We start from the raw sequence: 18,671 nt of genomic DNA on the forward strand, positions 1-18,671 counted from the left end.
TACCTTTTGTACTTGAGAATCCATTCTTTCAAGTTCAGTTTCGGCGTTTATTTCCTCCTTTGCTTTTGCGTTAACGTCAGTTTTCTCATCGTATTTATAATTTCTTAACCACGAAAATGAATTCTGTGCCCCTTTGCGATCTTTCTTCATAAGTAAATAATAAGGTGATTCAGGAATAAATAACACTAATAAGAAAAATAGTATTGGAATTACAGAGGATATGGCGTTTAACGTGTCATAAGATACATATGGACCGATTATATATTCAAATAACGTACCGAAAAATAAAAGAATAGTAAAAATTGTACTTAACGCACCACGTATTTTAACTTCAGCAATTTCAGCCAAGTACATCGGAACGACTGTAAAACCCATGCCTTTACCGATTCCCGCTAAAAATCTAGCGATATATAATAATCCAGCACCATCTGCCAGTAAAGCTAATACCCATGATATTTGAAAAATAACTGCGGTCGCAAAAAATGTCGGTTTTCTTCCTAACCAGTCCATCATATAACCTACTGGAATCGGGCTAATTACGTTGCCGAAATCCATTAGCGATACGATCCAAGACCTTTCCGAAGATGTTAACGTGTAACTTATTTCTCCACTTTTTAATTTATGTAAAAATGGTGACGGCCAACCCAGCCAACATCCTACGATCATTAAACATAGTCCACCTGTAAACAAAGATAATAAAATAAAGAAATTAGAGGTTTGAATCGGGTAGAAAAATAAAGAATATTAAAAAAAATTCGTAATATTAAGAAAGTGGAACATTTATGATCTACAATATTCTAAATCTTAAAATGTTGAATTCATTATCCTTCCTAGATGTTCATGGAGAATCTGAAATTAAATTAAAAAACCGGAACTGATTCCGGTCTGATTTTCTAAACTATATAGCTCGTCATTTACCAATAAGAAGTTGACGTTGCCTTTTACAACGGAAACTAGGTCAACAAGATCTACCCAATAAGCGGTCACTTTTTTTCCAGTAATCCAGTAAAACAAGTGTGTAGTAATCCAAGGCAAAAAATAACACAAAGCTTTTGATCAAGTTGATTGGACTAATGCTGATATACTAAACTAAGTTACGCAGCTAATCATATCCGGTAGAATTGAAGATAAATAGATATTACTTTGAAAGATAATTTTTTCCTGTAAATTAAATAAGGAGCAACGGTTTTTTTTCAAAGCTTATTTTAAGCGTATTTATGTACTCTAAGAATTTCTAAAAATAAAATTTCATTGTTATTATGTTATATTTTCTTCATTACAGAATGTCCGGGCTAAGGGGATATCCAAAAGTTATCCAACAATTTATAACCGAGGGATATCCAAAAGTTTATATTAAGAAAACCGGTTAATATAATTGAATACTTTTTGTTTTTAATAAAGATCATAACTCACTAAATTTTAATGTAAGTTTGTCAAGTTTAATGTATGTATCTTTTCTATCTTTGTAGTCGTCTAGACGATAATCTGGCTCTTGCTAGATGTTTAGGAGCATCTGCGGCGTTATTAGACCAACAGATTCAACAATTCTCTGTTTTAAATCGTTCAAATCTTGAACATTTTTCGATAACACAACTTTTAATAAATCACCAAGCAAATAATCTAAAGGAATGATATCTGAAGATGTAGTTGGCCGTGCAGTTGGACCTCTTCGCCTGATCCAACATCCGAGTAAAGTGTTGTTCAAGAACATGGTATTATCTCGATGAAAGTATGGTGGAAAACTATCTTGTTGGAAACCAAACCTCCAGGAATCTCAGAAACAACAAAATTCTCAAGCGTGTTGAGGAACCTGTGTCCTGTCATATTGGGCACCATGAAAAAACTGACTGATGACACCATTTTTGTGTCACCAGAACCAGATATTGACTTCCGATGTGTCACTTTCATTTTTGATTACCGCATTACCGCATGGGGGTTTTCAGTACGCCAAGTTTAACAGTTGTGTATGTTAACTTTCCCGCACGTTTGAAAGGTTGCCTTATCACTAAATAATAACGTATCCTACTCGTATATAATTAAGATTGTTTTCGATACGGTTACCTCTGCAGCAAAATGATATCGTAACCGGCGATCGTTTGTTTAATGTGATGGAGTTGTAATTTGTACGCCCTCAAACGGAGCTGCTTATGAACAATGTTGTGAACAGTGGAACGAGGAATTTGCAGTTCGTTACTAGCCAGTCTAATTGACTTTCCAGGATTGTTAATGAACGCATCACGTATACGATCCACATTCTCGTCACTAACTGAAACTTTTGGATGATTTTTCATTTTGTGAAACCAAGTTTCCATTTTCTCTTAAAGTCGTATCCCACTGACGAATAGACTTGATGCAGGAGGATCGATATTCTATTCAGTTCGTACACGCTGTTAATTGAAACTCCGCTAACCAAAACACGCACGAATCTTCTATTATGGAATCCACATTTCGGCTGACTACAATTGTATTGTGAAAACGACTTCCCTGTCCAGACGTATTCCTCTGACGTTGAGAATATGCAGAACAAGTCTGGGAGATATTTTCTATCGATTGAGCCTACGTTTAAGAGATTATTATGTCTGGTTTTCTAAGTATAGGCCATTACTTTTGAATACCTTTAGTCCGGACAACGGTACAACAGCAAAATGAATAGTATGTTTAAAATGATTACTGATTTTTATATTATTGTTTAAATAAATTCCATGAACTGTTTTTGTTTTTTAATGGCAAACAATTATTGTTTTTTTTTAAATTTCAGATCGATAAAATAGGGGGAGTGTGAATAAAATTCATCAATGAAATGTACAATAAAGTATCCGACGCATTGTATCGTATAGGTCGCACGTTAGAGTAAAGTGGGTCTACATATGTAGGGGGTTTTCAGACAGCTTCTATTAAGCTAAAATTGCACAAAAAAAACCATAACTGGTGAATACCATTATAAAAATGGCGTTATCATTTGTTTGCGACCAATGATTGTTAAATCCATTCTTTTTTTTATAAATTGGATTTCGATATTACAGATTTTCTATAAATTTAATGTTTTGTATATGGTATATACTCGTATACAAAACGTGCAATTTTTTATCTCGAAATAAAATGCTGTACAATTCACCTTTATAAAAAGTTACTTTATTAAATAATTTATTAGATGATCTGTATGTATTTATGGGAAGATTGCTTTCTATCGATTTTCAGTGACTGCAATAAATTTTTCACTAAGTATCGCTCTCTTTTTCTGTTTAGCCTCCGTAAGGTATTACTTCAGAAAATGATGTGTATGAATGTCAATGAAGTGTAGTCTTGAACAGTCTCAGGTTGACCGTTCCTGTGATGTTTTGGTTTATTGAAACCCGACCACCAAAGAACTTCGGTATCCACGATCTGCTATTCAAATCCGTTTAAAAGTAACTGCATTTACTAGAACTCTCCTTCTAAATCAGCTGATTTGCGATGACGTGTTCACCACTAAAGTTGGTCTAGTAGTGAACTAAAAATTCGTTTTTTTTTTTTAAATGTCTGTTACAGACGAGTTTTCTGTAAGAACTTCGTTTTCTCACATTTTTCAGTTGTTTGTTATTCGTCCCGATGAAAAGTATTGAACAGATTTTAATGAATCATTTCAGAATTATTCGTTGAGTTTTATTTTATACCCTTGGACCCGGCAATGCTTCGCTATTGCGATAATGTTCAAACCTCACCAATCTCACTACTATATAAATCAAACTACAAAAAAAAATATGTATATAAATAAATAACCTACAAGTTCTTTTACTAAATTAAATGTGGTTGACAGCGAATTTGTGATTAAATATTATGTTATTAAATTTTTGTATTATTAAATATTATTGAACTAATAAATGTAAACACTCCTGGGAGAAAAAAATAATAATTTTTGAAATTTTCAGCGAAATCGGTTAAGTAATTTTTAAGTTACTAGGACCCACACAAACAGATGATTCTTTTATTTACATAGATTTAGCAGAAAGCAAAATTGATTTTAAAGATCAACCTTGATAATTCTTTATCTATTATAATTTTAATATCGTTAACATTACCAGTTATTTAATTATAAAAGTTATTTATATAAAAGTGATTAAATTTTTATAGTTTTAAAATATCCATTTTAATTTTTTTTGTTTAAGAATAAATCTATAGGGATTATAAGGTTTTTTTTTTAATGATCTCTAATTATACTTATTTATCTCTAATAAAATTATCTATCTCTAATAAAATTATTTATTATGAGAAATTCTTAAGCCAAATTAAAAAAAAAGATAAAATATTTTAAAAAAATAATACAAATTTAAAAATTATTTTTATTTCGCTTTGAATACCCATGATAAAACAAATTAAATGTGTTTGTTTGACAGGTATTTTACATCTTCCACAAGGATTAATTGTAATATTTTTTTGAAAAATCTATATTTTTTATTTTAACAAAAAGAAAAAAAAAATCACTAAAATCCTTCCGATGAATAAAGTGTATTATTATATTTCAATGTTAGACGCTTATATCCGATCACTATTAACTATTTTGTTCACGGAAAATTAAACAGATAGGTTTATGGCCTAGATAAAGAATTATATTTTTTCGCGATTTTTCTTACTGATACGATTGTACCGCAAACCATATTTGTTACTGAAAAACTTCATCAAGTAAAAATAGTACGCTTGTGTTGTGTTAATATTAATTTATGTATGCTTTTGAAAATTCCCTTCAAAGAAATTAACCTGTTCATTATGCCATAAAATGAATAAACTGTTACATTTTAAGTACCGCTGATATAATAGATTTAAAGTACATGGTTGGGCTACGTTAATGTTCATTATATTAAATTGGTTTTTTTGTTGAAAAGTTTTAACTCTTTCTTTTGTCAGGAATTAAATGTTACCAATTGTTGCCTAATAGCACTGAATTTTTTTAACTATTTAAAAGTAATATTTCCTTTGTCCTTAATGGATTAATGGTTTTTTGGTAGATGTAGAATTTCTATATTTTCTATTTTTACTTACAGCCCAATATAATAAAAAAATAAGTATTTACATGAGCTCAGACATATTAATGTGTTATATAGAAAATATTGATAAAATATAACCTATTAAAAAACTAAAACAAACGTGCTTTCTATCGCTCTTCCGCTCTCTTTTCTCTCTCTCTCTCTGTCGACTTGTGTGTGTGTATATATATATATACGCGATATTGGTACAACTTATTTTTTTTTTTTTTTTTTTTTATTATTATGAGATGTGCGGGCATCGACTGCTGCGATCATTTAGTCCAAATGGAAATTTATAGCGTATGAAAAATTCCATGCCTGACCGGGATTCGAACCCAGGACCTTTGGATGTTTGGATGTATGGTTGAGACGCTACTTATGCCATAACACATGGATAACATCTCTTCTATTAAATATTATTTATACAAAAATTGGATTATAATTTTACTAACTCGAATTCGAAACAATTTCAAAATATATTTTTTTTTATTACTGCTTAATTTTGGTTTTGTTTGCTAGCTTAATTTGTGATTTAAATAAAGTTTAAAGTATAAATATAGTTTTTATCATAGGGTGTAATTCGTGAGTCGCTAAATGAATTATTCATCGCAACAAGTTGTATTTTAATATATATTACAGTAATATATTTTCGGTAGATTGCAATATTGCTTTGAAAAAATTGTCAGAAAGAAATAACCGCAGTGAAAATTTTATTCGTTTTACTTTTTATATAAACCATATTAATTAATAAATCTCTTTAATCAGCTTTAATGCTTTAATTTTTCAACTATATTACTCTTGTGTTGCTCATCGCTAGATATATTCGCGTTAATTATTTGCTAAATATATTTTAGGATTTTTGTAGTTTAAAGAAAAATTTGTTTCTTAACTTTTATTTTTATTAGTATTTGTCTTTAAATGAAAATCGTACATCAAAATGAGCATAATTTTAATTCACATTTATTAGACATACCCCATCAGGCTGGTCTAGTGGTTAACTCATCATAAAAAATTAGTTGTTTAACAGCCGAGTTTCGAAATCGAAGATTCTGAGGTTCGAATCCTAGTAAAAGTTGTTGCTTTTATACGGATTTGATTACTAAATAGTGGATACCGGTGTACGTTGGTGGTTGGGGTTCAATTAACCACACGTCTCGGAAATGGTCGCCCTGAATTTGTACAAGGTACACGTCATTTACTTGTCATACATATAATCCTCATCTCATTGGACCTTGGGGTAGTTGCTTATTGTTCACTAGTTGAACAAATTGCATCGTATACATTAGAAGAAAGAAAAGGTCCTCTTTTTCCATCAATAATGTTAGTAAATCTTAAATTCTAAATGTATCTTCTAAATTATTAATTTGAACATTGGTTTGGTATTCAGAATGTTATCCTAGGGTTTGCTATAATTTTATATGAGTATACATACATGAATAAATTACAATTTTTAATCCAAGTTATTAAATATATGAATAATTGTTTACTAATATTTATTTAATTTAGTTTATAAGGGATGGGAAACCACTTTATTCCTCACTTTTGATAGTAAGCCTGGCAAGAGAACATGTTTTTTATTAAATGATATGTATTCTCTAGAGTGACTATGACTCATCTGATCACCTACAACTGTGCCGGCCTCCGTGGCGCGAGTGGTAGCGTCTTTGCCTTTTATCTGGAGGTCTTGGGTTTGAATCCCGGTCAGGCATGGAATTTCACACGCTATAATTCATTTATCTCATCCTCTGAAGCAATACCTAACGGTGGGTTCGGAGGTTAAAAAAAAGAAAAATGTCACTTACAGCTGTTACCGATAGATAAGGCACTTAAAATGTATATTTATTTATATATGTATGGTTTACATTATACATGCTTATAAATAACCGAATATAAATACAATATATGATTATATATTATTTTACCGCACGCCAGCTACATAAAATACTAAGATAAGAAGCTTAGGCCGAAAAATTCTAGGTAACATAATCTAGAATTGACAATGTAGAATCAATGTTTGTTACTTCTTGTTATTGGTGTATACTGAGTTCTATTGATAAATATTTCTTATAAATTCTTTACGTGATTTACAGCCACATTATTAAAGCAAGGTACCATTGCGTTTTGAATCATAGTTTTAATTATTTTTTTACTTACTAATTTTTTTGTAAACGTTTCGTTCTTTTTTAAAAAACTTCATCAGTGTTTTATTGTATATATTTTTTATTTATTTCTGTAGGAATAACACTCAAGTCCAGTTATTATATTATCACTTTATGTATGTATATATTATGAATTATGATGGAAGATGAATTTTGTAGCATGTCAATGCCTTACCGGAATTTGAAGCAAGAATCTTCTGGATGAAAGGCATCGGCATTCTATCTGTCAGAACATTTTTATATAAAAAAATGTTCCTTTCTTCAAAACTGAACAAAGCTTCGGAAACTAGGCATTGACTTATAGAAAATTTTCGCATATTCCAAGAATTACAAATTATATGTTATGTATTAAGTATCCATTTAAATTATAAATCGATCAGTGAAACTCGAAATTGTATTGATATTATGACGTAACTTTAATTATTACTGATTTTCCTTTTAATGACCTCAGCTGTTCGTTCATTAATAGCGTTTTAATATTCTTCCCCATGAGGAAACTCAACGGAAGTGAAGTGTAATACACTTAACTCGTTATTTTGTCAAAAATAAAATAATATTATGCTTTTGAGCAAGAATTGTATGATTTTTTTTTTATTGTTGCATGTTTCATGTCATTTTTGTCGAAAATACGGTTATGCAGTTTTTTAAATTTATTATATATAATAAATTATTTAAAAAAATATTTATTCTGTAGTTTTTACAGTCAACGGCATTTAGGGGGAAAAATATATGTATTTATATGGTAATGTTTGAGGTACATAATTCTGGTACAACATTTTATTAGTCTTACCTTTTATTTTTTTAAAGGCAAAAAGTATTTTATTTACGATTATACGTTAAGTTGGGAATTTATTTGAATATTTTATTAAACAAAAAAAAAGTATATATATTTTCGGTTTGTGAGGAATTTATTAATTATACTATTGTTGAAATGATAAGATTATATAATTTTATGTTATATAAGAGTTTAATAGCATTTTGATAATATTATATATACTGTTCATAAATTAAGTAAATATATTTTTGTGTCTTATTAATATCTTAATGGATTATAAATAGAAGTAATCACGCGTGAAATATATTATCTGGTGGTATGTTATCAAAGGTGATTTCTTTTTTTATTTGCAGTATTTGTAGTTTTTACATATTTAAATGACCTTGTAATTAAAAAAAGGGTTTGTTCTTTGCTTGTATGTAGAAAGAATCTTTTATCATTTTTAAATTAATATTTTTCTACATAGGTGTTTATTAAATTTAGAAAAAATAAAAATATTTGCTAAAATAATGAGAGATTTTAGCTCATTAATCGTTTTTTTACGTATTAAATAAAGAAATATTTTTTATTAAAAGTTAAAAAGATAAAGTTGACGAGTGTTTTGTTCGGTTAATACAGCGGTATGCACTATTTACTTAATGCTACTCTCTCACTCACTTTCTCTGTATCACACACTCTCTCTACACTCTCTCTCTCTCTCTCTCTCTATATATATATATATATATAAATTTAAAAAAATTATCCGAATAAAAAATAATTACGTATTTTTTTTTTATGTCGTGCGTATAAAAATGCAATGAAAATATAGTGAAAAATCTTTTATCATCATTCTTTACGAATACCATAAATTTTATTGGTTCGTTATTATGTTTCGAAGCAGTTTAATGAAAACACTACTTTTTCATCATTTATTCACGTGTCCTTCATTATACGCTCTGTAAATATGAATAAATTGATTTATAATTAAATGCTATTTCTTAACCGATTGGATGTACGAAATGATGTTCACGATTTAAATGATGTTAACGAGTTAAAAAAAAAAATCAAGAAAATTTAAAAAAAAATTGTTTTCATTTCGATGTGCAATTGCTAACAAGAATTAGAAATTATAATAAATTATATTATCTTTATTTGTTGTTATTTCTTGTATTGTTCACCACCTCCCATTTTTTTTAATTGGGTTTCTTTGTAAAAAAGTCATTCAACTATTACCTGTATGCGCTGTGGTGCCATCTTATTGCAACTAATCGTGATCGATTTCCACTTATGTTAATTGACTAATGAAGTCTGTTAAAACAGCACAATAACGATCACTATTAACTGTATTTTCAAAAAAAAAAATATTAGACACACAATACGCGTTCTACTCAAACCGATACAGACTCCAATTTTCGCTTCGTGTAAAGATTGTTCCTGTAATGCATGGGAGTTAGTTCTCGACCACAGTCGTTTATTTTGTGAATTAATATACCCTCCCACAAGAAACCACGCTTCATCAGTAAAAAACGTAATATCGAGGATACATACGGAATTTTTATCAATAAAACGTTTACACCATTGATTCTCAAACTTTTTCGCCCACTTCCCACATTGAGAATCAGAAATTTTTTAGCGCCCCCAAAATTGTTAAACTTAGGATCTGTTAAAAATAATAATTGCGATTGTTGTTTTTAAGATGCGAGGGATGATCTTGGGTTAAGCTGAGAGCGGGTGATACATGTTGCAGACTCAATCTTTAAAGATTTCAATACCTTGGCACAAAATGCAACGCTACATTAAAGACCTCACAATTTATCATTAAAGCTATATCAGGTTGATCAAACCCCTTTAATTTCCATATTTATTTCTATCAATACGTTGCTGAGATCGGGAGATATGCAGCATTAAAGACAAAGTGGCCTTTTCTGTTTAAAGTGGAATATTTCGGTTCAGAAAAATCTTAGACATACAAAAAAAAGAAATTAAAGCTAAAGTGTTAAGCTTCTAAACAATTTTAATGGAATTTACAGAAAAAATTTCGTTTATTCCATGCACTCGATCAAACATGAAGAAAAAAGCTTTCAAATTTTTAAAACTTCTCTTCTCACTGATATTTTTTTATTTGATGATTTTGAAATCTGAAGTTCATGGTAAAAAAGTGAGTATTTAAGGTTTAATTTTTTTTTATTCGTCTCTAATTCTGTTGGTTCTAAGTTAAAGTAGTGTGATAACAATAATTTTTTTATCATAAGATACAGCAGTCCCTTTAATTGTTTTTGCTACTGTAGTAGGCATTTAATCTTTTTTTGAAATATCCTTCTTCTTCTTCTTCTTCTTTTCCCTGTTTAGCCTCCGGTAACTACCGTTTAGATAATACTTCAGAGGATGAATGAGGATGAAATGTATGAGTGTAAAGGAAGTGTAGTCTTGTACATTCTCAGTTCGACCAATCCTGAGATGTGTGGTTAATTGAAAACCCAACCACCAAAGAACACCGGTATCCACGATCTAGCAGTCAAATCCATTTAAAAATAACTGGCTTTACTAGGACTTGAACGCTGGAACTCTCGGCTTCCAAATCAGCTGATTTGGGAAGACACGTTCACCACTAGACCAACCCGGTAGGTTTTTTAAAAATATCCTAGACTGCCTGAACGCCTAAAATTTTCTGTGGGCCTTCTACCGCCCCCCCACCCCTGAAGGTCTCCAGCGCCTACAAGAGAGCGTTTTTGGCCATTTTGAGAACGAATAGTTTACACCATTGACAATACTTTTCTGACAGTTGTGCGGTAGGAAGTCCGTGATATCTAGCTGCCGAGGTAATATACGCATTCTCATGATGAGTTTTCGGCCATAGCATCCGAAATATCAAGAAGCTTCTGTTAGTATATTTTAGTTTGTCTTCTACTTCGATCAGCATCTTCAATAGAGCCTGTTATTCGAAACTTTTCGATTAGAGATCGAACTGCGTTGCGGTGAGGAACAGGAGGAGTATTTGGAAAATTTTCAGAAAACTTGTGCTTCACTAAATCTACCTTTCGGTAGAGGAACTTTTTCTCGCAATTATTGATTCCGATAAACGAAATGAATCAACTCAACAGCTGACGTCTTGGTTTACTGGTGAATAACTCCCAACGAACCCACTGGGCAACTAACCTAATGTCGAAAGAAGAGAATGCACCACATAATTTTAAAGCTTACTTCACAGCGACTTTCCGAACGCTCTGTGTAAAATCACCATCAGTAAATCAGTAAAAACTACAGAATAAGTATAAATAAAATAGCAATAAAATAATAAATAAGTAAATAAAAATATGAGGAAAAATTTAAATAATACAAATAAATAAATTGACAAACAGTATTTATAAACCACCACAAAACAACAGTTGTAATGTAAAAAAGTTTTCACTTCTGATATTTGCAATAAAAACCATAAATTTAGCTTAAATAGGTATTTTACCTACTAAAATCCCCAATTCAGACAGCCTTCGTGTTAAAATAAAATAAAAACAGCAGAAATATCTTCCGCGTATTTCAACTAAAAGTGCAGTCTAAAATTGAAGATTTAAATAATTATTTAAGCTAAATTTACAGTTTCTATTGGGAATAACTGAAGCGAAAGCAGTTGTTTACATTATAACAGCTGCTTTATAGTGCTTCGTAAATACTGTTTTGTCAATTAATTCTTTTTAAAAATCATATTTCTTTTTTTTCGTATATTTATTATTTTAGTTATCTTTTATTTATACTTTAGATTTTATAAACTTTATACTTATATATTCATGCTGGAATATCTACTGATAATAACGTTTTAGAACCAAAATGACCATCTAGGTTTAGGTTTTAAACAAGAACTCTTTGTGAACAGTTTTTCGAGCTAATTTTCTCTTTCATGAAGAGAAAATTGTAAAAATAATAAAAACTATATCAATATTAATTGATATTTGCTTTATCATCTTCCTATACTGAAGATATAATAATTAATATTAGATCGCATTCATTTGGTTAATAACGTGGGTACCTGGATACAAGTTGCAATTCAGGAGCGAATAAAAATTGAAATAAGGAGACTAAATTATGTTCAATATTTCCTAGGGTGAGATTAAAATACAATATCTGGGTAGGATTACGAGTAAAAACAAAATATGAGAAAGAAAACGTGTGTGTGTGTGTGTGTGATACTAAATATTCCTGCTTTCAAAATTTGTTACGCGATGTTAGCTAATTTTTAATAATCTTGAACGTAAAAAATTATAAAAATTAGAAATAAAAAAATAATTAGTTACATTATATAAAATCGATGAATTTTATTGTAAGACATAACAAAGATTAAATTATACGTCTACAAATGTAGGATATATTTTCCTTTCGTTTTATATAATATTAAATATTATTTTAAATTCTAAATATTTTTTTTGCAAAATTTTCGTTCTGTCTACGCTTACTTTAAGCTTTGGCAGAAAAGGAAGTTGGTTTTGTAATCGTGTCTAATGTTGACCTATATTAAAACAATGTAAGTCATTGTACGAAGCGGACGTTTGTTAACATACAATTAACTGATAATATTATTTCTCTATAAACGACTATCTTTTATAATCTAATTTTATTTGATGCTAATAATAGAAAGTCAAAAAGATTACTGTTTTTGTTTATGTGTTATTAATTTTTGGGTATAATTTGAATTACTTTTTTTTATCGGACCATCTTTTTAAATATATACTACATTATATATAAAATAATAATTAAACTGTATTCTTTGGTTAGACAAACATAAAAAAACGAAATAAATTAGAAAATTATCCAAATTAATAGAATATTTTCTAATGCATTTCATTTGGTCAACAACCAAACGAACAAAATAACAAAAACAAAAGCAGAAAACCTCGACGTTTGGTCCAAGATGTAGGACTTTATCAAGACAAATCACAAATCACAATGACGTGTTTTTTCTGCTTTTGTTTTTTGTTATTTTGTTTGTTTGAATGGTGACCTAATGAATTGCATTAGAAAGTTTTCTATTAACTTGGATAATTTTCTAACTTATTTAGTTTTTATATGTATATAATGTAGTATAATTTTATTGTAAGACATAACAAAGATTAAATTATACGTCTACAAATATAGGATATATTTTCCTTTCGTTTTATATAATATTAAATATTATTTTAAATTCGAAATATTTTTTTTGCAAAATTTTCGTTCTATCTACGCTTTTTAACTGATTAAAAAATGGCATATGACCTTTAAGTCATATGCCACTAATTAATTTGAAGAAAAAATTACACTAATCTTTTACTTATAGACACATTTTCTGCAGACAATTTATTTTAAAGTTATTTAAACGTCAGCGAACTAGTAATATTATAATTCTGATTTTCTTTATATTAATTTAAAAATATTTAACTTTTATGCTCCTTTTTTTCGTATTATCACTTCTCAATATTTGAGTTGTAGGTAAATTTATTTATTTTTTTATTTATTTACTTTTTTGTAACCTTTCTATTAAATTTATTACATTAAATAGATTAATAAATTACTTCTTTTTTTAAATTTTAATTCAATTTTAGTTTATTTATATTGCACTTTATGAGATATTTAATTTTTGTGGAATAGATTAATGTTAATTTTTATTACTACTCTTGAAGTCTAAATAAAATACCTATCTCGACCTCGTTGATTCAGAGTCCTTTGACTACTCAATCCTTTGTTCTTATAGTATGTGTACTTGCAGCTTATTACTTTGAAGACTATTATCTTTTATTAATTAGTAGTCAACTATTGAGGGTGACTGGGAAATGGTATTGAAGATCTGTTGAAGTTTAATTGTAACTGTTATTGGCGTTCCTTAAACTGTCTCTCTCTATCATACAAGAAGGCTAACATTAACATTCTACAGAACTTTGACGTATCCCTAAATAACTGAATTAATACTTACAAAAATATTTTTGTATATTGTATCACGATTAAAATTTATTTCAAATAGCAATTAATTTTAACAGGATTAAGTTGAATCTAATGTTATTATTAATGTAATGTTTTTCTGCCCTTTTCGCATTGTTACTCGTAGTTGACGGGTTTCGGAGTACCTATTTCTCACCGGTCTAAAGGTCCTGAACGCAAATAATAACTCCGTTCCTAAATAAAACACAAAAATCTATAACCACCTCTAAATAAATAATGACCCGCCCGATAAATAAAAAAACACAGCAGCAAGGGATATTCGTCCGTGCTCTGCGATTGAGAGTGGAGGTACTCCAAAAACGCGTCAACTACAAATATTAGACTGACAGTGCTAGGAAGGCAGAAAATAACACTCAAATAAATTATGATAATCCTAGCGGAAATTGAAAATTTTATTATTAGTGGTCTTTAGTCTAGTTGTTGATGCACCGCTTCCATAGGAGTAGTTAGTATAAAACTAAATAGGGACAATCTGCCGAACTTAAAAAAACTTTGTACTTTGTAAGAATGGGATTTTTTAAAATTGAAAAATGTAAACTGTCTTTATCTTACTATTTTTGTTTCATTTAAATACGTAAATTAAAAAAAAAAAAAAAATGAGAACAACTTTGGAGTAATTTAATATTACATTAATGTTTTAGTTTTATTCGTTTTTTTTTTAGTTTTAATGTTTTAGTTTTATATAAAAAAAAAAAAAATGAGAACAACTTTGGAGTAATTTAATATTACATTAATGTTTTAGTTTTATTCGTGTATACATAATATAGAGAAAATTAAATAAAAATTCTTGGTGTGATTATTGTAGAAAATTTACAATAATGTGTATTATTATTATTTATTACCTTAGATGAATATAAATTTACGTTTTCCTTCATATAGTCATAACCACAAATATGGTGCATGATAGAGATAGTATCTACGTCAGCTACCGTAAAATAAATTACATTTATGTAGGAAGTTTTGGCATATTGCTGATAAGATAAGTACAGGAAAAATCAGTGTAATAACTTTAAATGATTATATTAATTATTTACCTAAAGATTAGTTATTTATTTTTAACTATTCCTAGGAAATCATATTTTTTTTATCATATTATTTATGGGAATTTTTTATGACGTTATACTTTATTTTAATGTTATTTTATATTATTATGAAATATTCTTACGAAAGTTTTTTAACCAGAAAAAAATAAATGAAAATGAAACGGGTAGATGGAAAAAATTACCCATCAGTTAACTGGAAATCGTTGTTATAAACAGGTATAGAATGCTTTACGTAATAGATGATATTAGAATAAAAAAAGAAGTCTACTTCCAAGTGCAATCTATAGAGTATTGCACTTGGATTAGATTATTCATCAATAAGAATGAATTATACATTTCTATTAGAAGTATAAGTTAACAATATTTTGAATAAATGACCAGTGAAATTTGTCAATTATAACGTAATATTTTTTTTTTTTGGAAACAATAGCTAAAATTTAAAATCAAGAATAGGAAAAGTTATAAAATTACTTATTTCATATTCGAGGAATGTATGCGTAAATATAAAATATTGTTAAATTTTCATATTTTTGGGTGATTTTCTCAGAGGAATTTGGTTTTAATTAATTATAATCCCAAAATATATAAGACAAATGAAATAAAATTTGACTATTGTAAACCATATCATAACTTATTAATCATCATGTTGACACATTATGAAGAATAATAACCAATTACTACTCAATACGTTATTAGGTAGATTTTATGAGAAATTTACCTACTGTAATCGATACCAATATTCTACTTCCGGATAATTTCGAAATATCTACGCGTTTCACATCCTCCAGATCCCAAAACCACTCTCAGTTCAAAAGTTTACATTTATCTTTATATAAATGTGTTATATATATATATATATTTCACCTTCTTGTGGACACGATAACTGCCGTAATTTTGCGCCAATCACTTTCATATTGATACATAAAATATAATGACCCAAAATATCAGTCGAATTCGTTAGTGGGAAAAATCGTCCCACGGGTGTGGTAATGGGGGGAGGGGGCTTTTTTGAAGAAAAAAATATATCGCTATAACATTCTTTTTAAGTAAAATATCGAATTCGTTTAAACTTCCTACTATTCTTTGTATAAAAACCTAAAACTTATCTAAGTAAAGTTTTTTGATATTACTAACCATTGGCCAGGGGTTGAAAAAATGGGGTTTAGAAGACAAAAAAAATCATACCTCCCTCAATAGGCACAGTATCGAATCGGTTTCATGTAGTCGTTAGTCTTCTAAACATTACTTAAAACTTTTGTTTGTAACAATGTTTGATATTATCAACCCTTACGGCAAGGGATGACCAAAATGTTACTATGGGGCGTATGCTAAACATGTGAAACTTTTTTCACAAGCAACCATTTTTTGGGTAAATTTGAAAGTTTTTCTTAACTTTAAGGTGGAAATCTTTTTACAATAATTAATAATGCACCATTATTGTATTAAAGATTATTGTAAAAAAGATTTCCACCTTAAAGTTAAGAAAAACTTCAAGTTTACCCAAAAAATGGTTGCATGTGAAAAAATGTTCGCATGTTTAGCATATGCCCATCTTCTTACAATTTCAACAACATTTTGGTCATCCCTTGCCGTAAGAGTCAGATCGAAACTTGTTTCAGAAAAACGTTTTAAGTAATGTTTAGAGGACTAAAGACCACATTAAACCGATTTGATACTATACCTATTAAGGGAGGTATGATTATTTTTCTGTCTTAGAAACCCCATTTTTTTTCTATCCCCTGGGCCAATGGTTGGTGATATCATAAACTTTACCCATATGAGTTTTAGTTTTTATCCAATGCATAGTAGGAACTTTAAACGAATTCGATATTTTACTTAAGAATGTTATAACGATATTTTGTTTTTTCTCCTATCCCCATGGGTCGTTCTATTTTATGTATTAATTTTAAAGTGATTGGAGCTAAATTACAGCAGTTATCGTGTCCACAAGAAAGTGAAATATATGTATATATATAAACTTTTGGACTGACGGTGGTTTTAGGGTCTAGGGGGTGTGAAACGCGAAGATGTCGAAATTTTCCGGAGGTCGAATTATGGTACCCATAATAATAGGTAGATTTCTTATGAAATCTACCTAAAAACATGATTCATTAAATTCATGAAAAAGATTATAAAATCATAATAAATCCAAGCAAAGTAAAGGTTTTTATTCCTAGTAAAAGAAATTACTTGTATGCCAAAATATGAAACATTTTGCGAGAAGCAACGTAAGTTGTGGCAATAATATTTTTTAAGGTTCTATTAAAATCAAAAACCATAAATGAGACTGTAATAATACAACATTATATATCTTTTTTAAGAGATAAATTTTTATACAATGTATGTTAATTAGATAAGTAAATAAAGATAATATTATGTAAATGATTATATATAACCATGCGTATTAATAAAATTCTCAATTTTTATTAAAATAAGAATTAAATTTTTGTAATTTGCCAGAAATATTGTTTATACGTAAAGAAAGGTCTTTTTGATTTCATTTTTCAATTAATTGTCGCTACATTGTCAGGTCAGACAAAAATATTGTTTTAAAATTTTCTTTATATAATTTATAATCCAGTCGATTTTATTTCCTTTTAGATTTGATTCAGATTAATTTAATTAATTTTATTTTAGTTATTTGTATATTTATGTAATAAACAAAAATTATCTTTAGAAAATTATTTATAGTAAATTATATGTTACCTGCTAATCCAGCAAATATTTGCCTGAATAATCCAGACATTGTTAATAGACGTATCACTGAACCAATTCTCAAAACTATGATCTATTTTTCGTTATTTAAGCACAAAGTTTATTTGTTATATTTTTTAACTTAGAAATAAGTGGCTAATTAAGTTTTACAATGCTTCACAAACGTGATTAGAATTTATCAGTTTAACCGATGCTAGGTAGAATTTTTCGTTGACAGCGTATTCTTTGTCTCTTTTTTTTAAGCGTAGTAGAAATTCTGGTTGATTTTATAATTTTTTTTTTTTAATACGTAAAAGTGTTTATATATCCTGACTATTTTCACTATTTCCTCACAACTAGTTACGAATTTACGATATAAACAATACTGTTGACACAATTTTAATTACATATTATTTTTTAGTTCTATGTCCTCAGTCAACTACATCCGAATGGACACATATTTATTTTCTTAGGCGTACATTTCACTATTTACGTACTGTACATTCCGTTTTACATATAATTTTTATACGTTGAACACTCACTCATGATTCTTTATTACTATTGAATTCGGCTTTTATTAATTGATACAGTCTCTACTGATTCCACTGTAAATACACGACTTGCCTATATCATACTACCGTTCTATTGGTCGGAATACAATTTCTTTGATTCATTTATCTTCCCCCTCTTCAACTATTAACTTATTTTAAATAAACATTCACTATTTTTATACTGCAATATACGAGTAACTTTTAACTATTTCATCACTCTTACGGTTACATCTATATTATTTGTTCTACGATTATCTTAATAATTATTTAATGCATCTTTCTTATATCACTTTTATTTCTACTTAAATTCACGTGTTTTTTCGTTTTTTAAATTGTTATATAATAGAATGCTGTTGTTATTCTAAGTGGATTTTATTGATGCTCTTATTTGTCGAAGTTATTAAAAAAGAAATTATCGTGAAATTAAGTTTAATCCTAATTATCCGAGCATTAACTTTAGATTATTAGTTTACTTTTTTCAATTATGGTAGAATAAATTTTTATTAGAG

The 18,671-nt window shown here is 28.6% G+C and overlaps 2 protein-coding genes across 4 annotated transcripts in view; one reads left to right on the top strand and one right to left on the bottom strand.

The window, feature by feature from the left end:
* The window catches only part of LOC142327579 (facilitated trehalose transporter Tret1-like), a 30,329-nt gene extending 12,059 nt beyond the window's left edge, over positions 1–18,270 (bottom strand). Inside the window, exons 1-2 of the mRNA XM_075370753.1 lie at positions 17,624–18,270; positions 4–680 (exon numbers count right to left, since the gene is read on the bottom strand). Coding sequence (XP_075226868.1) covers positions 4–680; positions 17,624–17,663 — 717 coding nt within the window. The 5' untranslated portion in view covers positions 17,664–18,270. The remainder of the gene's footprint in view (positions 1–3; positions 681–17,623) is intronic.
* Positions 1–18,671, top strand: part of Dys (Dystrophin) — a 1,915,508-nt gene that overhangs the window by 448,838 nt on the left and 1,447,999 nt on the right. The window lies entirely within an intron of this gene.

The sequence above is a fragment of the Lycorma delicatula genome, chromosome 7 (genome assembly GCF_047948215.1).
Source record: "Lycorma delicatula isolate Av1 chromosome 7, ASM4794821v1, whole genome shotgun sequence".
Taxonomy (NCBI): Eukaryota; Metazoa; Arthropoda; class Insecta; order Hemiptera; family Fulgoridae; genus Lycorma; species Lycorma delicatula.